The following is a 24255-nucleotide window of genomic DNA, read 5'->3' on the forward strand; positions in this document are numbered from 1 at the left end:
AAAAACATACACGTGCCGAGAGTTGTTTACCCAGGTCAGAGCTCTGTTGCCATGGGGAGCAACTTGGAAACTCTCACACTGCTTTCCCATCCTCCTGTTTCTCCAGAGCTTGCTTTCTGCCTTGTACTTGGTATCTCTTTCTTGTAGCAGCTTCCGTAAACCAATAAAATCAATCAATCTAATGTACCTGGTGTCAAACAACAGATACACAAAGACAGACTGTTTCATGTTAGAATCTGTGTAAAGCTTAAATTTTTCTGCTCAAAGTCTCTTGTGCCCTTCCTTCCCACAAAGTAAGAGAATCAGAGAATTGTAGAATGGTTTGGATTCAAAGGGGCCTTAAAGTTCATCCCTGTCATGGGCAGGGACACCTTCCACTGTCCCAGGGTGCTCCAAGCCCTGTCCAACCCGGCCATGGACAGGAGCCCAGCTTCTTTGGAAAACCTTGTGTCAGGCCCTCACCACTCTCATAGTTAAGAATTCCTCCCTAATATCTAGTCTAAACAATCTTCTTCTAGTTTAAATTACCCTATCTAAGTGCCACCGAAAAATTTAATTTCAGGACTACTTCTTTATTTTTAAATTGCACAATTAAGTTAAAATAGACGCACGGACAGCCAATGCAGTGTCTGAAGAGCTCACATGGAAAAATCAGAGCTTATTGCAAACCGGTCTGGTTATTTCACATTGCAACGAAAGGCCAGAGTTCAGCTGTGGACAAAGAAATATTTCACTGATCTCTTTTGGCAATACACACTCCCCTTAGTTGACTGGAGTTTGTGTTCCTGACCCTTCCCCTCCACACAGCTTGCAGAGCACCCTAACATCAGCCCTCACCATTTACTGCCTTGTGCAAGGATGATTTTCCATATGGACAGCAACAGGATGGTATACATTCCTCATTATGGATGACAGTCAGAAAATGTCACCAGTTACATTATTCTCCTCCGAAACTTCACTCCTAACAGCAATGTTTTCTGCTCATCACAGCCCAACAAGGTCCTCATGGCTGAGAACCAGCTGGAACACCTTTCACTGGACATAAGATGAAGATGCTTAAAGGGTCTCTCTCACCCTGACTCTGTCACCAGTAGAGCACAACCAGATTCTTCTGATCCAAGGAAGGAGAAGATCTTGGCAGTAGACTTCCCTTGTGTCCCTTACAGAAATATTTTTCTGCTCTCTACAGGTAGCATAAAGAATTACATAATTATTTCACAGAGTCATAGAATCCCAGAATGGTGTGGGAGGGACCTTCAAAGCTCATCCAGTGCCACCTCCTGCCATGGGCAGGGACACAGGTCCCAGGTTGCCCTAAGCCCCATGCAACCTGGCCTTGGACACTTTCAGGGATGGAGCATCCTTCATCACCCTAGGCAATGTGTACCAGTATTTTACCACCCTCATTATATGAAGTTTCTTCCTTATACATTACTCTGAGTCTAGCTTCTTTTAGTCTAAAACTTTTACCCTTATCCTGAGCAAAAAAAGAAACAAAACCTCCTTCAATACCTCTTGTTACATGACACTACTTCATCTTCTAAAGCTTTTGCATGTAACTGCATGAATTTTCATCTGTTGCCTTAATGGGAGCTAGTTAATTACAACCCACAGAGTGCCACAGCCAAGGCTGAGGCATTATTCAGCTCAGCTGGGTACAGGGCTGTGACTGCAGCTACAGCTCTGCAGAGCGGCAAAGGGAACTCCAGTCATGGTAAGGTGAAGAGGACCATAGGAGAGAAACAGCAAACTCATGCACTGCTCATCAACCTGCTGCTAAAATTGGTTTATTTTCCCTTTTCTATTTTTACTGGTTTGAAGAATTAAGTCTCAGAATCACTCTTCATATTACTGTATTAATTTTATTACATTTGTATTTATACAATTCAATTGTTACTGTTACCTAGTCCACGAAGTCCTGGCTAGGCAGGTAGGACCTTGTTGTCTGCACATTTTTGTTTAAACTTTTTTTTTAAACTGGTTTGGGATAGCCAAAACACTGCCCAGCCTTCTGCAGGAGACTAACCTGCATAACAGTTTTATGGAATAGCTCTTTGGAAGCAGCTATGGTAAATCCAGGATAAGGTGATTTCATTCCAATGCAATTGTTGAGCTTTGCAAAGAAAGCAATGACTTGGGAATGAAGTGACTGAATCCAGAACGCAGCTTCCAGAAGGTAACTGGAATAATCTTCAGGGGTGGAGGGGACAGACAGTAAGCCTCCATGTAAATATTAGTCTCCATGCAGACAGCAGCTTGGGAATAGGAGTGTCCTGCGCTAGCCCACCCTTCATCCTCATCTTGGCCAATGCACCTCATTCCTGAACTGCAGAATCACTGCACTCCAGTCACTCACCCAAGCACCACCCTCCCAAGCTACCTTGGATTCTTGTGCAATACCCATCTCTGATGCATTCCTTCATCCGGGAATGAAATGTGCTTTACTGAATTTTACTGAAAATTTCAGTAAAATAAACAAGCCTTCCATACGAAAAGGAGGCTGTATAGGAACAGCATCTTTACTAGAGAACTGTAGTCTAACTACAAGTAAGATGTAAGGGAGAGAATAAAAACAAACATACTTGATTTTAAAACTACAGCTGTCAACATAACCCTGATGCCAGTGAAACCCTCACCAGTGCTTTTGAGAACCCTACATGTAAGGCTTTCCAACATTATATTTGCATTTATACTGTTTGTATAAATGTATAAGTATTTGTATAAATATTAGTTTTACTACCTATTACTCCAAAATAGTCTATTTTCAGCCAGTCCTTTATCTTGTATGTATTAAGAAAATTAAGATTTTAAGCAAGTATTGAAGAAAGGTGAGGCTCTGGCTCAGATCTTCCAGAGCAGCTGTGGCTGCCCCTGGATCCCTGGCAGTGCCCAAGGCCAGGCTGGATGGGGCTTGGAGCAGCCTGGGATAGTGGAAGGTGTCCCTGCCTGTGGCAGGGGGTGACACTGGACGGGCTTCAAGCCTTTTCAACCCAAACCATTGGCTTGGTTCTAAACCCAAACCATGGTTCTAAAGTATTTGGAGCTCCCCCAAAATGACAGTAAAGGTCTTTTTGGGATTGTGAGAAGTTCACTCATTTTTCAACACATAATGTAAGTGGATTTGAGTGTTACTGGCACTCTGATGGCCTTGATCATCCTCAGCCTCTCACTGACAAGAATGAGGGATCTCCAAGCATGCACAGCCTTTAGCCATTGTGGCTTTCCTTGTTCACAATGGAAAGGACCAACATTCTGAGATCCTCAGGAGTATTTATGACACACTACTTTAAAATAGAAAATTACATTTATGCTATTAAACCACAATTTTTTAAAAGCAAGGAATGCTAAATTTGTAATATTTTTACGTTAACTTGAGCTGCAGACACAGCAGACACAGACGCAGTTTCAGAAAAACTTCTGAATTTTACGAGCTTCGGTTATGTTGGTAATGAGGCCAAATCACCCATTTATCCTCCCCTGCAGTGGCTCAGGCTTGCAGGATGCAGACCATGAGCAGGGTCCTTCGCTGGCACCAGCCCCAGGTGGCTTCTGCAACACCAGCCATGTCTCAGAGAGTGGCAGATGAGGCTTACATGGTGCTTTCACAGGTTGTGGACGAGCTGTTTTCAGCCACTTTTTGTTTATGGAACAAAGGATCACTAATTGCCATGAAGCTAAACGAACTAAGAGAGCTCTAAGTACTTCCACAGTGATTTGCTCATAATAAAAAGGAGAAAAAACACTCTACCATATTAGACTGCAAAAATTCTGTTTACAGGATTTTTGTATAAGAAGCGATGAAATTAAGTGAGGCTGCATTACTTGCTACTGCTATCAATTAATGCAGCAACCACTTCCAGACATAATAATTACCATATGTGCACTGTGCTTTACCTCTGGGCTTAGTAATTTCATACATGGGAGGTTACAACTATTGATTGCATTAAAACAGACTGATGTGTTACGAGATACATGCTCCCAGTGCAACACATTGTTGTACAAGCTAAAATGATTCAAGTGGTACAGGAACAGACACCTGCATCCACCACAGACAACCTGGAAATGGTAATTTCTCCATCCCCTCTACAACACGCAGACACAGTGCATGACACAGAAAAAAGTATTGCAAAAGGAGTGAGCTCAGCTGATTAGGGACAAAATTAGGGAGTCCTAAGAGACAGATGTTGACCACTGGAGAAATGACAAATCTCCAGGAGCAGCTCCTATCAATATAAATAAATTAAAAAAACCAAAATGGCTCTTTGTTTCTCAATGCAATTTGCACAATTGAGAATTTGCTCATGTTTAGGTTGAGTATGAGGAAAAACTTCTTGACTGAGAGGGTTCACCAGTTTGGCACAGCTTCTCAGGGCAGTGGTGGAGTGCCCATCCCTGGAGGGGCTTAAAACCTGTGTGGATGTGGCACTTGGTGCATGGGTTAACGGTGGCCTTGGCAGTGCTGGGGGAACAGCTGGACTTGATGGTCTTAGAGGGTTTTTCCAGCCCAGATGATTCTGTGATGGACAGCCAGCTCTGCCCTGCAAACTTCAGAGTGGCCTGGAGTCTGGCAAGTCACGAAAAAAATGCATTTGCATTTTTAAAAGTGCATTTGTTTTTTAAAGTGTGCTGAAAACTTGATCCATAATGAAAGACAATGACCTCCAAATAGCATCTAAAAAGAGTGGTGTTTACCTTGCCATTACACAGCTGGGTTTGTAACTATATGCAAAACCAGTAACACACTCAAGAACAGCACTTGGTTTTTTTTCTTGTCATCCTATATACATAATTAAAGACATATTTCTATTCAATTCTGGTTAAGCTCCTACAAGTTATGTATAAGTTATACATATAACAGGCTTTAAAGCATCCCTTAAACAACAAAGCATTGTTTATGTTTTTAATAAATCTTAATTTTCACTCCTCTAATTCAGAAGACATTTTTTGAAGCAAGAATACACTGAATTCAGTAGGCAAATCTCCCATTAACATAACTCAATTGCCCTAAAATAATATTTATAAAGACAGTGGTAAATGTGATGCAAAGAGCTAAATGTAATAGGCAAAATTATCCTGCATTAGCAGTATATTCATAAAGGGTGAGAGTGTGTCAGCAATTTCCAGAAACCTTTAAAAGTAGGAAGGAACCTGGCTTTTTTTTCAGCAAAAGCACTAAAAACAAGCATCAGCACAAAGAGTTAACACATTCTTCCTACTTCTGAGAGCAGGAACGGGGCCGATTTCGTCAGTGAGGTTTGGCAGCGCGCGAAATCCTGTAACCAATTCCATTTCCTGATAAATGAACGGTCCACAGGGGAAAGTCAGCCAGAGGCTTTGGGAACTGCCGAGAGCTCAGACATGACCGAGAGGCTCCTGGAAGGAGCCAGACTGTCTCTTTGCTTATCGCCGCCCAGCCGAGCGGCACCAGCGCAACGCCGGTGCTGCCAGACTGTGCTGCGAGCCCAGGCCGCCGCACAGCCCCTCCAGCCGCACGTGAGACCCCCAGAAAATCAGAAAATACACCAGCCCCAGCACATGCCTGACATCAGGCTCTAGGAACTCTGAGAACACATGGCCGTGTAATACAGGCGTTGGGATGGGACTTGTAACAGTCCGCATTGTTTATGTGTTTCAGAGCCAAGTGCTAGGAGTGACTCGGTATTCTGGAGTTGAGGATCTTGCCCCCACCCTTCCAACAGGAAAAAGCCAAATACAGCATGATAAATCATTCATTATTGGTTAGATTTTGGCATCAGTGAGGCTGTGAAGGAGGGGTTTTCAATTGGAGCTATAGGGTGCGTCTCCTCAAGAGCTGAACGTCACTCTCAAGGTCTAAACCATTCTTCATTTTGAGCTACAAATTGTTTTTTTAAAGTTATCTTCATATATGTGACTAATACTCTTAGTGAATGTTAACAGTAAATATCAGCTCTAATAGCAAAATGACAAATGTGCTTCAACCCAAGATCAGCCCTGAGTTTCTGATCTATTTAAATACCAACTTTTCAGACAGAGTTAACCTGGATGTTTGTTCACTTTCAACTTATTACAAATCAATTCACAACTCCAACATTTTTACAGGAAATTCAAGTAGCTTGACATACACAGAATTGAACTTTCAAAAGTCTAAAATTTGAGCTAGTAAAAAAGAATAAAAATACTGCCAGTCTGATGACCCCTGAAGGGAAGTTAAAAGAAAAAAAAAAAAAAAAAAGCTCAAATAATAACTTCAGACCCTTCATTACCAAAATCCTGGGTAAGTTTTCAAGTGGCTTGCAGGCTTATAATAGCAACTATGTCTGCAATTGATTAGCTCCCCCAGCACAACCAGATGTCTCGGTGACTGGGAGAAAGTACTGTGGGTTTGGAGTTTACTGAGATGCACACTATCCCACCACTGAAAAACAAAATAATAAACGGGAAGGTGGAGAAACTAAAGAAATATTATGCTTGTTCTCAATGTGTCTGAATCCAGTTTTACTGCATGTTCAAGTTCTTTGGAAAGCCCAGGATAAATTCTTTCTTGTTCCCAAAGAAAATGCCTGAGACTTTGTTGAATCTGTCCTTTATCACAGCATCACTACTCATTCCTTTCCTGGAATCTTGGGTGCTATCTGCTCATGGCTGTGACAAATATAAGCCAACAGCATAAAAGAATGACACTTCTCTACATTCTCTACCTGCACAGGTTTGCAAACAAGGTACATGGCCTTGGAGGAACACCAGAGCACTGTTTCAGACATAACACCCACATGTAGACCAAACAAACTCCCTGTTCCTGCTGCTCCTTCCCTGACTTTATCTCATGTTAATTAATGCACGCTTTAAACCTCAAATGAGAAAAGCGGTGGGAATACCTGATGGAGCTACAAAAAATATTTGCTACTCTTTGGAGCATTTTGATATTCACAACTCTGCCGCCTTTAAAGTATCCTTGATCCTTTTTGGGCTGCTGCTATGCTTCTACCAAAGACTGTGATGACTCTGTGCATAGCATTGCATAACAAGGAAGGAACACTGCAGCAAGAAAAGCTCTTCCTGCTCTCTTCAGGATGTGGACTTAAAGTGGAGGATAACACTGCAGGTATGGAGTGCCACAGGCTGCCTAACAGAACCAAAGCCCAGCACGGAACGATTAGTATTTCTATCATAGAATTGCAGAACCATTTGAGTTGCAAGGGATATTAAAGCTCATTTTGTTCCAGCCCTCTGCCATGGGCAGGGACACCTTTCACTGTCCCAGGTTGCTCCAAGCTCCATCCAACCTGGCCTTGGACACTGCCAAGGATCCAGGAGTAGCCACAGCTTCTGGCACAGGGCAACCTGTGCCAGAGTCTCACCAGCCTCACAGACAAGAATTTCTTCCCAATATCTAACCTAAACATCCAACAAATAGTCAAAGTACATTGAAGGGATTCAGACATCAGTGTCTTATTTGAATTGTAATCTGTGTAAGAGAAATTATTCACCAAGAAGGGTGACAAAAGGCAAACTATTCAGGAGAGAGTGAGCAAAAGCTGATGGACTTGATGTGGGTAACTCCCAGCTTCTTTGAGCTGACCGTGCACCTGCTAACAAAGCCCTACATCCATCCCATTGCTCCTTGAGCTGCTTCTCTCAATCCACTCCAGCTGAGGTGGCTGAAGGTCAGGAGCTCACAGACACAGTTTTGCTGCTCGGGTCACATACAGCACAGGCAGAAACACAGCTCCCATGGCACGAGCTCCTCACCAGGCTGCTGACCACGGCACCACTTTCTGAGCCACCATGCAATCAATGCAATCCCTGCAGAGCAGCAGCCAGAGAAATCAGAGAGAGGGCAGGGGAACACAAAACACAGTCCCTCATTCCTCCTAACTAATACCAGTCACTGAACCACACACTCCCCACCATGGGACACACACAGCCTCGGGGCCTGCCTGGTGTCCTGCTTGCATCATGCCTGGTATCATCTCCTAAGCATGAAAATACAGCCTGACAACTTTGAGAATGTTGGAGCCATCAGCAAAACTTTCCAGTGGAAGCAGGATTTTCCCCATGAAAATAAATGCTTCAGTGACTAGGAAGAAAACAAGACTGAAGTTCTCAGTTTATTCTTCATCTCTGAAGAAAAGCTGTTATACAAATGGTCTAAGTTGAAAGCATGATTACTATTTTCTGTTCAAAGGGATTTTTGGGTGCTTTACAATAAGAAACTGATATTACATGAGAAACAGTTTAAAGATCAGAGATTCAAAAGTTTGCTAATGCTTTTTTTCCTATGTTGATGCTGCAGTGATGTTTATACTACTCTTCAATAGGGAGGTGTCAGAAAAGCATTAATATGTTTTTAACTGTGTGCCAGGCAGACAAGCAAAATAAAATAGCTGGGTTTTTTTCTTGTTCTAGTCAACAATGCCAAAAATTACTGTTTATTTTTCTCCGCCCCCATGAAAGAATTTATAACCACTGAAGTAAACTCAAGTTAAAAAGCTGGTTTTAATCCCAAAATTGACTGACAGATGCTGTGTAAAAGCAAACCTAACTTGTTTGGGTTCTCAGAAGCGTTCACATTTGAAAAATTTAGTTTCCTGGAATCATTTGAGGGATGTTTTTTGGTGTTTTGGTGGGGTTTTTTTGTCCTTTTCCCCATAATGCTACAAAAATAATTTAAATAATGTGATACTGTATAATTTTCACACTCCTAAGACAACTGGGGAAAGGTGGAAAGCACATCCTCTTTTCAAACAGCCTTAAGAGTAACATGTAAATATGGTGTCAGTTACAGCATGAGTGAACTCTCTTTGGGAGTGCCAGGGAGAGGTTGTGAGTGCCACGGTGCACACTACTGCAGCTGGGCCTGGCAACACTCAAGTAGATAAAATACTCAGCTGTAACTAAGACCTTGTATGCAAAGGGACTCGTCTGACACCACACCAAAGAAACCCAAATTTTGATATGTATGACAGTCAAAATCCATGCAAACACTTGCAGGAATGGGTAACTGTATGAAGAGTTCTTGTTAGGTTTTTTTTTTTTTCATATAAAAATACTAAACCAAACTTTAAAAATAAATAAATATGCTTGATAAATGCTTGATAACTGCCAGCCTATGCCAACATTTCAAACACCTTGAATTCAGCAATATGAATATAAGCTCTGTGGATAGCAAGTTTCAAGTCAAACTACATTGCTAAGGACTGCAGTAGAATTTATTTTTCTTTCGTTGAAGTCTCTAAGTTAACTGATTCCTTCCATTTTACTTGAAGGATGCTTCTGAAAATGAAGTGTTGTTGGTATTCAATCCAACTCATCAGCTGTATTTGCATTACACATGGCTACAAACAAGGCTCTCTAAAGGCTGCTAAAATCCACTTTTAACGATGGAACAACAGGAGTTATCATGTTTCAAAGACTTTTGATCACTTACATGCTCAAAAGCCATGTAGATGTGGCACTCAGGGACATGAATTAGTGGTGGCCTTGGCCACCCTGGGGGTATTTATTTTAGAGAGCTTTTCCGACCTAAACTATTCTTTGATTCCATGAGTTTGAATCCACAGGTGGCAAAGAGAATTTACTTTGGCCATTGGCTTTTTCAGTGTTTAAGCAACCAGGCACGTGAGCAGATTTTTTGTTAACATGCTATGTATTCTAACTAGCTACTGAACCCTACTTCCTACTAAAGTCACATTTCTGTGGATTATCATATTAATGCTTCAAAGTGAGGGTGGTATTTATTTCTGAACTAAACCCCCAAAGCTTTAGTTCCCTTCTGGGATCATGCCGTTATTTTTCTTCCTGTAAGGTTTCAAACTACAAAGCGAAGAGTTCCCATACAATGCATTATGTCAGCAAGTATCTAACTTCAAGCACTATAATAATCACAGTTTTTCCATAGTATTTTTCACATACTTTAGATCTTGCCTACACACAAGTTTGCACCATTTAATTAAACAGATTTAAATGATAGAAATTCCGGCTTGGACATACTTATTATAAAGTGGTGTCATCCAGTTTAGTTTCAACTCATTCTCACCAATTTAAGTAGCAAGGCCTACATTAATAGAAAAGCACCTGCATAAGGGTTTGCCCAGGCTCAGACAGACAGACAGGTTTATAATCCCACTGTAAGATTAGCCAGAGTCAGCTGAGTGCAGACATGTCTTCGACTGCTCACAGTTTCACAATGATAAGTTATTTTCTGACCACAAAGCCCATCAAAACTTTCAAGATCATTTTTTTCCCCTGGAATTTTGATTACCCAAAATAATATTTCCCAAGGGACGCAGAGTATATTCTTCTCTACTCAAGGTCTCTGAGAAGCCGACCTCTAAAACAAATGCCTTCAAAAGAAATGTGAGTTATTGTCCATCACTTGCAGGTCAGCTCACGGAAGCAGGGAAGTCTGACATCTTAATTGAGGGCATAAATTGTCAGAAGGAAATATACAATCCATAAATACTCTTATTCTTAGCATATGGTCAGCATTCTGGAAAGGCCCAAAAAGCACTTTGTTTAAAACTTTCTTGCACTTCTGTCACTAATCTGATCTTCTTCAGGGTAAGGGTTAACAGCAGCTGAGGGTCAGCAAAAGGAAGTCTGTGTTGTAGACGCCTGCCTAGCGTCAGACCTAAGGATGTATTAGACACAATCAGCTTCCACTGTAATAAGAACTTTGACCTTTAAGCCAGGGGAAAAAAAAAAAAAAAAGAAAAGGAAAAAAAAAAAATCAGGAAGAACTGGATGAATTTATTTTTTTTTAATGGAGTTGTTGGTTTCTGTAACTCCTCTGTCCCTACCCCTTTATGGTGCCACGCAGAGTTAATTTGTGAACTATTCCACCAAAATCTCCACAGCAGCAAAAGTGTTACAGAAGTAAAACAAACACAAGAAATCTGTACATAGTTCTTAAAGCAATTACAGATCTGCCCCAAGGTTTAATTTGGATTATTAAAGACCATTGGTCTGGATCCTGAATCCAGCATCTTGCTCTGGCCAAATACCAACCAACAGGACTGCAGGGAAAAAAAAAATTGTAATCAGGAGTAATTTTAAAGAAGATGGGGCAATGGATGGTTTCTTTGGATCAATGAGGTGTGTGTATATAGAACACTACCGATTTCCTTTGCCATCTGGGGTGCTAAGCAGGGTTGCCCGAGTCCTGTCCCTCTGCAGGTGTGATGGCACCACTGACTGCTCAATAGATGTGCCCTCCCTGGGAGGAGCATCTGCAGAAGCAGGAAAATTCTTCCAAAGAGAGCTCAGTATCCAAGTCAAGAAATCATTTAGGTTCCTTTGGTTTTGGGGACTTCACATGCACTTTTTTTATGGCCATTCCTGACTTCTGATTTCCCATAAGCTCAAGTCTGATGGGGAGCAGCTGAGGGAGCTGGGAAGGGGATGGAGCAGCTGAGGGAGCTGGGAAGGGGCTGAGCCTGGAGAAAAGGAGGCTCAGGGGGGACCTTGTGGCTCTGCACAGCTCCTGACAGGAGGGGACAGCCGGGGGGGTCGGGCTGTGCTCCCAGGGAACAGGGACAGGAGGAGAGGGAACGGCCTCAGGCTGGGCCAGGGCAGCTCAGGGTGGACATCAGGGAAAACCTCTTTACATAAAGCTCTGTCAATCCCTTGTTGCCGAGGGCAGTGCTGCAGTCCCCATCCCTGCAGGGATTTAAAAGCCATGTGGATGTGGCACTTGGGGACATAAGTTAGTGGTGACCTGGGCAGTGCTGGGGAAATGGTGGGACTTGGTGGTCTTGGAAGGCTTGTCCAACCTAAATCAATCTGTGATTCTACCAAAGCACCTGTGCTTGACATCCCCTGCTGAATTCACTCCCACCTCATTCAACAACCATCTTATTTTTATGATATTTTTTTGTAGCTAAACTTCTGGTGCTGGTGCTGCTTCCCCAGGGTGATGTGCCAGAGATATAAAGCTGCTCTGGTCCACTTCCCAGGCAGTATCTGCCATCACCGTGATGACAGTTTACTCTTTCCCCGTGCCCTGGTGCCTCAGTGATTAGCAGCTGTTTTCAGTGAAACAAATGGAAGCTGATGGAGTTGGAAGTACATTGTTAATAGAAGGGGAAACCTATGAGAAGTGCTTTTAACACCTAAAGTGAAACTTGTTCTGTCAAGAGACTGAAGGCTTTTACCTCTGCTCCTTTTACATATTCTGTGAAATTTTAATGCCCATCGAACTCAAATGCACTTCAATAAATATTAAATTTTGTACCATATCAAAATAGTGAGAGTAGATGGCATAATGGCACGTCTGCATAGCACACAAAGAACATCTGACAGAGTGCACACTGATGACAAAATACTCATTGACATGGGGAGAAAAGGAGTGGGGGAAAAACACAAGCAGATCAGAAAATGCTCATGAAAAACAAATCTCCATCTTAAGTGGCTTAGGTAATGGGAACTTTCCTTTTATAAAGCATTAAACGTGGCCTCCCAAGTGTGATCATTCCATAAAACCAAATGTCAGCTTCCAGTCACTAGCTGGCATTTGAAACAAGTTTTCCCACTTATTGCAGAAGAGTTGTTATCTGCTGGCTAACTCCCCTTGAAATCCTGAGATAAGTCACAGGCTCCAGACACGGTACCGCTTCTCTCACTCTCCTAATCCTGAAAGTACAGATAGGTCACCAAAGGGAAGGAAGGCAGCCTGAGAACTTTCAAAAAAAATAAAGAGAAAGAAAGAATGAGGCTAATTTTCACCTATCACTATGATCTCTAAATTGCCTTTAATAAGCTTCTGCAATATAGCAGAGAGCCTGGATTGTGGGCTGCTCGTCTGCGAAGGAGACAGCTCTATCTCCACGCCATGGCTTCTGCCTCCATCCCGGGCATATTAACTTCATTTATCTCCTCCCACAGACTGAGGGAGAAATAACCAGCTCTTGATTTCAGCACCTGCCCTTTATCTCCCTGTTTGTGCAGAAGTCTTCTAAAAGGCTAATTGCTCAGCTTGGACTTTCTTGGCCTTCCACAGTACACAGCTAAAAGCATATGCTTAAAATAATGTTAATTATATTGTTTGTCTCCAGTCAGACTGCTCCAGGACTGGAAGGAAAATCTGAGTTGGATCTCCCATTTCCCAATAATTATTTGCTAAGAAAATGCAGGACATCTTTCCTAACACAGGCACACACACATATATATATTTATCCATGACCTACTGCTACCACACATGCTCACTTTGCATCCCGTGCTGCTTCCTACAGTGGAAGGGAGCAGGAGCACCAGGGTGTGCTCCCAAACTGATAAGCTCCATTATGCAGATGAGGATCGCGGCTCTAAGTGCTGTTATTTTTAGTTGATGTTGATTCATGTTTGAACTATGGGCTAAGCAGACTCAGAACCTGAACACATGTAGCACCTCTTGAATGCTCACTTCCTCAACAAAGGCCAAGATAAGCAACTTGAAAACATTCACTTGAAAACATCCGTGCATACATTAGGCACACATAAGAAAAAAACATCATTGTCTGAGCTGCAGGGAAGTGACTGAGTAAAAGCTCTGCCTCAGCCCTCGTTTTCCAAATCATATCCATGTTTCAACTGCCTCCCCCAGAGTGCTTCAGCTCTGAAGATGGCTATTTCTAGGAGGCAGGAATAATATCTCTGCAGGGTCTCTTGTACTTTACAGCACTTCAGTATGCTGTGGCAAAAGGCAAGGATGGCTTGAAAATTAGTTAGCAATTAACTGCAAAGCTGACACACACACATATATATATTATTGGGATTGAACTCCACAGCTTTGCACATTGGAATTATGTGTAGGTTGTGTTAACACAGATGCAACAGATTCACAGTTCCTCCAGACATTGTCCAAGCTGGCTGAGCACAAGCTGCTCCCAGTGCTGGGACAGCTCTGGGCCCTCAGGACAAGAGAGACACTGAGGGGCTGGAGCGTGTCCAGGGCAGGGAACGGGGCTGGGAAGGGGCTGGAGCCCCAGGAGAGGCTGAGGGAGCTGGGAAGGGGCTGAGCCTGGAGAAAAGGAGGCTCAGGGGGGACCTTGTGGCTCTGCACAGCTCCCTGAGGTGCCATCAAAGCCAGAGTGGGTAGGGCTGCTCCCACCCATCCAGACTTGCCCAGAGAGTGTCATTAAAGACATATGGATTAAAGCTTTCTCCTTTACTTAGCTGTTGAAATGCCTCAGAGTTGCCAGAGTTATTGTGTAACAATATCTTCAGTCTGATCTTAATATGAGTTTGTCGAGCTTTAGAATAGCTTCCCCTAAAAACCTCAGACTTAAGCGGGAAGACCTGAGGAACAGGGAGACTCCCAGGAGAGAGGCACATGGACAGAGGGCACAAAGACTCACAAGGCCATTTCTATAGGAGGGAAACATGTGCTGCTCCTTATCACTACCTCTGCAAAGGAAGGATGTTATTTGCATGTACAAATTGATGCACGACAATACATACATGCATATCTATATATATATAAACATCCCATCCCAAGGTCAATGTCCCCTTTTCTGCATGGAAAAGTAACCTGCTCTGGCCAAACTGCTGCTCAGCAAAAGTATTAGAAAAGAAAGAAAAGAAAAATAAAAAACAAAAAAGGAAAAAAAAAAAAAAAAAGGCAGAAAAAAAGTGGGGAAAAAAAAAAAAAAAAGAAAAATAAAGGAAACCAAAGGAAAACAAAAAGACAAAACCCAGTAGGTGCAAGTGGTCAGTATAGAAGACTAATGTGCCAGGCTGGCTTCCCTCTGTAATTTTGTCCCAAAACTCAAGTGCTCCAGAGGGAAGGGAAGTGCTCCAAGCAACACTAAGCATCCTCAAAACTGGAAGTACTTGACTGTTTGGTGAGGACTTACAGAGCTTGGCACACACCAAAAACTGCTGGTTTGTTGCTTTAAGTGAAAATATAAACATATAATTTTGAATACTGTATATCGTTAGTGCAGAAAATGGAAACTTGATGGGATTTCACTCCAGAAACTGCATTTCTGTAAATTGTGGCCTGACATATCAGTCATTGTGGCACACTCAGCAACTGAGAAAACTTTCATTTTTTTCTAAGCAGTGAATTGATTTGGTGATGGCTCTGTGTCAAGAAGGGTGTAGCCTCAACATAAGAGCTTTTAATTATCTGCACATCAGAACAAGTTGTCATAGAAACCACTGAAGTTCCAGTGTTCCTCTGCATTCACAGCACCACCACACAGAAAGGACAACCTGAAGGGCTGGATTTGGAGCCAATAACTGCTCTGGTGTTACTCAGGCTATTCCTGTACTGCAGCTCAGGACTTGGACTCTAGACCAACCTCTCCTGAAGGAATTCAGTCTGAGTGACTGAAGACGTGCCATCCCAGGGACACAGGGAACTGCAGGAAAGACATTAGTATATGCAGCCAGCTAGAAAATTCCCACTGGGTGTTTCAAAATTACCAGCATATAAATAAATTACCAGCCATTGCCACTGGCTGTAGACTCAGTGTGCCTTATCAGAGGATATTTTACTAAAGTTACCACAAAAGAAATGATGCTTTCACTCTCTTATCACAGAGTAGCAACAAAAATAGTTCTGCAGAAAACAGACAGTATTTAAAATACACTTGGCATAACAGAGAAACAAGATTCATCATGTTTAAAAAACACACACAGCTCCCATTTGCTTACTTACCCACTTACACAGATTTCTTTATTGCAGTATCTAAACATCACACAACCATTAATGGATTTTAGCCTCACGAAACCTGTCAAGTTGGTAAATCCCTCAAGAGATTTGAGAAGTTCTCAGAAAAGAATGGAGGGGACTGCTGAGGATTATACAGAAAGCTCATCATCATGTTGACCAGACTTACAGGTCCTGAACTGATTTTCATTAGGTTGGGTAATTATTAACTAAAGCCCTCCAAATTTATCTGTATAGCACTTAATACAGACCGAGACAGAGGTGCACTAGAACACTAGAGACAGAAAAAGAACACTAGAGACAGAAAAATAAATTAATCAAAAGAGAGAATTACCAGTGTTTGGTTACAGCATACCTAAACAACAGATGGAGAGAGGAGCCTGCATCTTCAGGGTACGATGAAGAAAACCTTAGCTTCAGCAAATTTAATTCCTCCACACACTTCAATTTAATAACTAATCACAAAAACTCACCCAAACACTTAGCAGAAATTAGGAATTTAAATGAAAACATACACATATGGCAATCGACAGTGTAATCACTTATCAGTCACTACTGAGAGGAGAGATGATTTCTTGAAGTTACAGATATAAAGGGCATATATGTGTAATTGATAGGAACAGTATACTTTAAGTGATGAGGTCTTGAGCACTTACTCTTAGCCTGTCTTTGGGCAAAGCAACAGCTCCTTGCTTGATGATTTCCAGAACTCGCTCTACTGACAGCTCAGCTCCAGCTTGCTCTAATCGGGAGCTGAAAAAGCTGATCACCTGGAATGAAACATCACAGCACATAAATAAACAGAAGAGATCTTTGGATCAATTTATACAAAAAGCTGTCATCTTCTTTTTTGGCACCACTGCACTTCTTAAAGAGTAATCACATTATTGCCAGTGTCACAGCCAGGGAGACTTTGTTAATGTCAAATTAGCACAACTCTCAGCATCCTCCTGCAATCATTTTTAACAGACAGATGATTTTACAATATGACACACACAGCTGAATTAATAAATTTACATTCCCAAGTACTGTGCACTGACATATGCCTATATTGCTTTTTGTCCATTCTGCCCATCAGGCTTTGGAGTTCTTCCAGTCTTTCTATGATTTGAGCTAGAAAGTTACTTACATTGTAAAGTATTAAAGTAAAATCACTATAGTCTCACTGACTTCTGGACAAAAGGCTTTAACACAACTGTTAAGTATCTCAATATGAGAGACTACATTTCTTAGGAGTTGTGTAGCACTCAAAGCCACAGCAAGTGGCTGGTGAGAAGGAAGTCCACAAAGCTCCTCTTCCACCCTGTATCCACCCCAAGTGCCACATACCTTCCACATCCTGGATTCTAGGCCTAAGGAATCCTGCAAATTCCCTGTCATCCTCCAGACATCCCCCCTGGTAAAGCCAAGCTGATTTTCACCATATTTCCCCTCCCTTTCCTTTTCTGTGACCCAGCTGGTCCTTGTTAGCTAGAACTCAGTTAGGTCAGGCTTTAACTTTTATCCCTCTCCAAGCTCAGTGGGGCACAGCAGAAGCAGACATCCCACCGGCAGTTATCTATGTGGGACATCAGAAAACTTCAATTTCTATAGCTCCTTTCATCCAAAAAGAACACACTTTGCAAACCCCATCCCTTATCCCAGGTAAATTCCTTAGTCACACAAGGGATCCAGGACTCAAAACACAAAAAGGGTCTGAGGAAAAATTTCAACACCTACTTAGAATCCTCTGGAAGTACCACAAGAGGCACTTGGTAGAGCCTGTCTACACCAGAGCACCTGGCTACCCCTAGGCTGGAGGCAAACACAATCCTAATGGCAGGTTCTGCAAAATCCTGTGAGCCTTCAACATGCTCTGTGGAAAAATACTGATGTTCACTTGTATCTGAATCACAGTCCCAGTCCATCGAGTAGTCTTCGATAATTCTCCCAAGTAGAAGCAGGGAAAAGTGTACTATACTACAAAATCTCTGCTGAGCTCTCTTTGTTCTGTAGTGAGACACAGCTGGAGCCAGAAACCATTACCCTAATTATGCCTCCCAGCTCAGCTGCTGTTCATAAAACAAAGACAGCTGATGGCTTGATTACTGTGAGATTCAAATTTGTTGTTCCTGTTTGTGACTTCCCCCACAGAAAGCCCAGCCCTTGTTTAGAGCTGGAAGATTTGCTGGTATCTCTAGAAACTCTTACACCAAGTGAATGAGACAGAAGCAGACTAAAGTTGCTGGAAGTTGCTTTTTGGGGTTGTCATGGGATTGTGGTATTTGGTTTGGTTTATTTCTGTTTTATTTTGTTTCTAACAACAGAAGTACACAAACCAGTCAAGAGAAAATTCAGGTTTAATCTTCTGTGCTGTCCTTACTATTATCTCCATACTTGAGTAGAAAGGGAGAATTTCACTGCCTCTGGCAGATGCTGCAGGTAGGCTTTTACATTCTTAGAGATAAGGACCTGGTGGAGCACTGTGATCTCTGATCCTTAGAAAAAAAGGAGTAGGAAGATGTGCTTAGTTCATAAGCAAAGGAGCTGGAGGGAGGGACCAGAAATAACAGAGTAAAACAGCAAGAAACAGCTTGTGCAAAGAGTATGAGGACCTCAGAGTGAGGCTGACACGGTTTTGGCACGGAGTTTGGGACAAATTGCTGGTGGAGGTTACACAGCTCACAGAGGAACAAGCAAGTTGCCCACAGACTTTGAAAGAAAAAAAGTCTTCCTGCATTCAACACTCCTCTGTTGTCAGTAATCACTGGTGAAACCCATCCTTGCCAAGGGCAGGCTCCTGCAGAGAATCCATCCCAGTGGCACTGCCTTGTTAGCTCAAGTTCTGCTAAACCACAACAAAAGCAAAACTTAATATTTAGCTTTTAACCAAAAGGATAAAATACTATCATAATGCAAACATGTAAAAAAACTGAATGAAGTTCACAGATACTCCCTGAATTCTGACATTTCCTATTTTGGGAATTCAAACCCTTCAATCTTAACATGTTTTTGAAAGACTTATGTTTTTGTGGTAAAGGTACTAATCTTTGGGTTATATTTCAAAAGAACAAAAGCAAGACACGCTTCCAGTATTTTCAGGCTATGTCAGCATTTTAGAGAACTCAGAATGGCTATTTTTGATGTGTAGTTGATGACTAAAATTAAAAATACCTACTTTAATAATGGCACTTATCTCTGGGAGTTATTTGCCTTACTACTTCAAACAAAATAGAAATTAAGTACCTCTCTTTTGCACCCTGGGAGCAGGGTCCAAAAGAGAGATACCCCAACGAGACAGTGAGGTACCCACGAGTATCCCAATGAAGTAAGAAAACAGAAAAGCAAAAAGAAAAATAAAAGATTAATTATACAGAGGAGATCCTAAAGAAGACATTTTCTTATTAGTTCCAGATCAGGAATAAAATCAAAAAGCATCCAGTATTATGTCTCTCATGCCCAAGCTCCCACCTCTGTAGCAGAGGGTCTAAGACTTTTCCTACTAATCTAGTCAGATATAAAAATATAAAAGCTCAACATCATATTAAGGAAGAGTAGCCTTTTCCTTTGAAAGAGCTTTCATTATCTTCTATATTTAAATAACAGAGGTGAATTTAAAATAAAAATGAAAATTAGCAGATTTCCACTCCTTGTCCCATTGAAAGTAAAATGAACCAGAAAAAATAAGCTGTGAATAGTATTAAATGAGTTTCAGGTTTTAGTAAATGTTTTAAAACCAGCTGAGCATATGACTGTATGAATAGAAAAACCCCAAATCTTCGGGCAAATAAAGAAGGCTGAGAGATGGTATCTTCCTGATACTCTGAAAATTAATTTTCTTCTTAATTATTTGGGCAATTGGTCTAAGAAAACAACTGCAAAGACTGCTTAAAAAGAATAGTAAAAAGAATCCGCAAGTTGCTGCGAATTACTCTCTTCCTAGTCATGCTGAGCACTGAAAGGCCTCTCCTTGAAGCAACATAACCCATTCTAAGAGCTCTCTCTCCAGTCTGGCTTCCATACTAGCAGAGATTAAAAGGCACATTTAATCCAGGATTAGACAACCCCTCATCAGGAATATCTGACACCTATCCAGATAAAATGCATGAAGAGCCTTGTCCTGTGCAGAGTCTAATCCTGGCTGTACTTTAGTCTAACCTAAGGTACCTGTGGTACAATGGGCACAGGGGACCTGGTTTGGCCACCTCCAGCTCAGGCCTTCCCAGGGTTTCTATTAAAATACCATTAATATTTCTATACAAAAACTGTAGTTTTCTGTAGTGATTTCCAAAACTGGTTTTAATCATAGACGCATGGAAGGGTTTGGTTGGGAAGGGACCTTAAAGATCATTTAGTGTGATATCCCTGCCATGGGCAGGGACACCTTCCACTATCCCAGGGTGCTCCAGCCCCATCCAGCCTGGCCTTGGGCACTTTCAGGGACTCAGGGACAGCCACAGCTGCTCTGGGAAACCTGTGCCAGGGCCTCACCACCCCCGCGGTGAGAATTTCTTCCTAGAGATCAATTTTCCATGAGAAACTCATGCTTTCTCCTTTTGTTTTCTAAACAGTAAACTTACAAGATATTGCCAGAGATTAAAAGTACTACAAGATTAGAACAATTTAGAAACATTTTTCATTTAAAGGCAATATTTTAGGTTTTGGAGATTATTTCTGAGATTGTGAGGGAACAACTAGAGTGTCTGTTATTTCACCCAACTATTGTTTTCAATTGGGCTGCAAGGCTGAAGTAACAAAATACTTCCCCTTACAGCATGCCAACAGCAGAGCTATCAAGGGCAAAATGTTTTCTCCACTTGGATTCTATCAGCAGATGCTGAAGTGCTGTGAGGCCTGCGGCAGCCCAGGCTGTGCTGCTGCCTAATCAACATGACAACTCCTCTCCTTCTCCTCCAGCTAAAAATAACAGTACAACACGTTGCTGCCTCCTCTGCCTGCAACTGCAAAGGTCAGTTCAGAAAGACAGAAGAAAAAATCACTTGGCAAAAAATGAGTAAGTTTTGAACCTGTTTTCGTTGATTTTGTTTCCCTTTGAAAGTGATTGAAAGAAACACTTTGAGAATTTTATTTCCAGCCACGTTCACCACTGGGAGAGTAATATGGTGTATTGATGCCACACTGAATGGAGTAGAAAAGAAGAAAACAAACCTCTCGCTGTAAAGTACCACAGGATTAGCACTTCAACTAAGTAGCTTCCATAGGGAAACATAAATCACAGCTACATTTGGTATCCAGTAGTCATAGCTGGAGCCAATGAGAGGCAATGCCAACCCTTGGTGATTTAAGAAGGGGTGAAACAGCTTCAGGTGATTCAATAGCAGGAGAAATAGAAGAGGTTAATCAGCCAACTTGAAGTACTGTATTTCTCAGAACCACCTTGAAATGAGGAGCATGTTCAAGGACATGTGAGCTTTTCCAGGTATTCTGCTCTCCACTCTTACGGTGTAGGAGTGAGGAGAAAAAAAAATACAGGCAAGAAGAGCCCCCCCAAAGCAAACAAACAAAAACCAATAAAACCCCAACCCAAATCCACCAAAACCTTAAGAGTATTTAGCCAGGCTCTGGTAATCAGCAGGATCAAGGTTTTTCTAATTTTAAGGAAAGCCATAAAAACTTAGTTCTTAAGTCCTGAAGGTCTTACAACAGGGGTTGCTATGCCAGAGTGAAGACAACTTGATTGATTTTAAAATCTAGTAGGGAAATGTCTTTGAAGAATTAAATTCCTTGCAGAAAATTGCATCAACTGAATCCTTTGCATCACTAAGCCGTTGCCCCCAACCTCCTGATGTCTATCAGAGTATTTTGCAAACAAAATTCTAGCAGCTCCTAGTTAGGCCTGTTCCACCACCTGGTATCAGTTGCTCGCTTGTAGGAAATATGAGAGCAGTGAAAGCCAAGGAGTTCTCACCGTGGCCATGAACCAAACACATCTTTAGGAATGATAAGCGAAGAGTCTCCACCAAATTCCTGACATATCTGAAGCGGCTGACCAAATTACAGACCACCTCTGAAGTGGAGGCATATAGACAGCTCCCAGATTAAATATTTCTGCACAAGGCCAGAAGCGGAACCATAACATTCCTCTTTGCTCGCCACTGAGAAGAAGAATATCCCATTTTAGATAAAAAAGATGCACTATCTGCTACTAAAATGACTTTCTAAAATGAAAGGTAAAGTAATAGGAAGCAGAAGGTATTTTGATTTCAGTTTCTTCTGTAAAGCATTAATGGTTCCCAATCAGCTGGTAATGGTGATTTTTAGATTATTTATAAAAACACAGAGGCAAATAAGTAGTTTTCAATAAAAAGTGGTCAATATACTAACAACCCTTATACATCCACCTATTTTTGCCTCAGTGATGAAGCACACAGAGATTATGGGTACTTCCAGAGTAAACTGAATGGTCCAAATCCTGAGAAACAGCCCAGAGCTAATGTGGTTAGGTCTGTGCTGAAGGTAAACTGGGGAATTCCTGCTCTGGTCTGAGCTCTGGTGGGGCCACAGAGGCATCCCCAGATCTACCTGTGCCTGTACCTGTGCTGGTCTGTCCTCTGCCCCAGTGCCATGCTGTCAAACCCCAGAGATCTCCAATGCTGAAGTCCCTGAAAACCTACGACAGTGCTTCATTATTCTTAACCTTGGAAAAGTCTTTCCTTATGACCTGTGAACCCACAAGTAAGCCAAAGAGATTATTCCATTTCCCTTCAAAGCAGCATTTAATTTGAAAAATACCACATCACTTCAGCAAATCAGCACCTTCAGAAGTTCTGTTTCCTCAGCTCTCATTTCTACCTAGAATTTCTTTCATGGTTCCAGCTGAGTATGAGCACAGGTGTGCCCAGGGGGGCAATGGCCCCAGGGCTGTCCCAGCCAGGTGACCCTGTGGAAGAGTTTAAAAGCTGTATGGCTGTGGCACCTGGGGACATGGGACAGTGGTAACCTGGGCAGTGCTGGGGAACGGTTGGACTCAATGGTCTTGAAAGTCTTTTTCAGCCTAAATGGTTCTGAGATTCTAAACCCAGAGTAATCCAGCTAAGATGTCACCAGTGTGATTAGGCTTAGAGGACATCTCTGGGTAATTCCTAGCTTTTATACACACACAGAATTGCAGCAGATGCCTTTTTCTATTTGCACCATCAACTACTCATTATTACATCTCCAGTACATTCTCCAATTAATTCTTCTTCAAATTTTTAGCCTTTTCACCTCTTCCATGCTTCCTTTTGGTTGATGAGTACATTATGTCCAACTGAGTAAAAATAATAAGTATTTAAGTCTTTCATGTCATATCTATTTTATACATTCTTGACAAGGCAAACTGGCAACTGTTCCGGTGTCCAAAATTCATTACAGACTTTACATGCTCTGTATTTTGGTCTGATTTCTGAAGCATTAAATATTATCACACTGTCTATTAGTATTTCTCTGTGAAATACAAATCTGGACTACAGTTTACAGCCAGAGAATCTTTCATCAGCTGGTGGATAGAATTTGCTGGAGCAGAGGGATGTCAAAGCGACACAGTGCGTAACAGGCACCTACTGCTCATGTGAATCTCTAGAGCTATCTGATGATTGGAATAATAGAATTCCAGAATGGTGTGGGCTGGAAGGAACCTTCAAAGGCCATCTAGTCCAATCCCAATGCACCTTCTCCTAGACCAGTTTACTGCAAGCCCTATCCAACCTGGCCTGGAACATTTCCAGGGATGGGCCAGCCACAACACCTATGGGCACCTTGTGCCAGGGCCTCACCACCCTCCCAGCCAAGAGGCTTCCCAATATCCCATCTATCCCTGCCCTTTGGCAGTGAGAAGCCATTGTCCTTTGGCCTGTCACTACATGCCATTGTCAAAAACTACACTCCTGGTTCCACTGCAGCATGGGTACAGATAATCCAAACATACTTTGCTGTTTATTACCAGAGAAAGCACCAAGAGAGGGAGTCAGGATGTAGCAGAGCCCCTGCAGACATACTCAGAGAGCTTCAGAAAGGTAATTTTTCTTGACCACTCTTGCATTACCAAAAGTCGCAACATTTACCATTTCTATCTACAATTTAGACAAATTGGGCCACAAAATTTCATTGATCACAACAGCCTGAAAGCCAACACAGCTCCCCAGTATACAGGAAGTTGGTGGAGCCATCCTCTTCTGAATAACCAGCCTTGGTCACAGGAAAAGCCTGGCCAGCTCACTATTCTACCTGAAAACAGGCTGGGATGGATGCTAAAATAAGAATATAAGAGCAGGTCAAGAATAGGGAGATCCTCCCCATGAGTATATCCTCCCAGTTTTCAGCAACATACACTTTAGAAATTTATTGAGTCAAATGTTTTAAGATTTTTTTTCTGACTCCTTTTAGAGCACAGCTACATTTCAGATATCCACACTGTCCCATACAGCTGTGAGGATGGAGCTCCCAGCTCCACCACTGCAGAGAAAAGCCTGGTAAGTTCTTGGAGACAGAAACTCATTTTGGTTCTTCTCAGATCCTGCCCACATGGCTCCCAGGCAAGCTCCCTGCAATGTGTACAGTAAAACTGACATGATTTGCCACTGTTTCAAGGGACAGCAAGACCAGTGGCTCCAGCACACGTGACAAAGACTGGCTCTGTATGG

General features: G+C 42.1%; 1 protein-coding gene across 4 annotated transcripts in view; it reads right to left on the reverse strand.

Moving 5' to 3' along the window:
• DYM (dymeclin) overlaps window positions 1-24255 on the reverse strand; it is a 206112-nt gene that overhangs the window by 16670 nt on the left and 165187 nt on the right. For all 4 annotated transcript variants that reach the window (XM_041461668.1, XM_041461667.1, XM_041461666.1 and 1 more), the window contains one exon: window positions 16291-16404. In XM_041461668.1, coding sequence (XP_041317602.1) covers window positions 16291-16404 — 114 coding nt within the window. The remainder of the gene's footprint in view (window positions 1-16290; window positions 16405-24255) is intronic.

This window comes from Pyrgilauda ruficollis, unplaced genomic scaffold (genome assembly GCF_017590135.1).
Source record: "Pyrgilauda ruficollis isolate IOZ18807 unplaced genomic scaffold, ASM1759013v1 scaffold150, whole genome shotgun sequence".
In the NCBI taxonomy this organism is placed as follows: domain Eukaryota; kingdom Metazoa; phylum Chordata; class Aves; order Passeriformes; family Passeridae; genus Pyrgilauda; species Pyrgilauda ruficollis.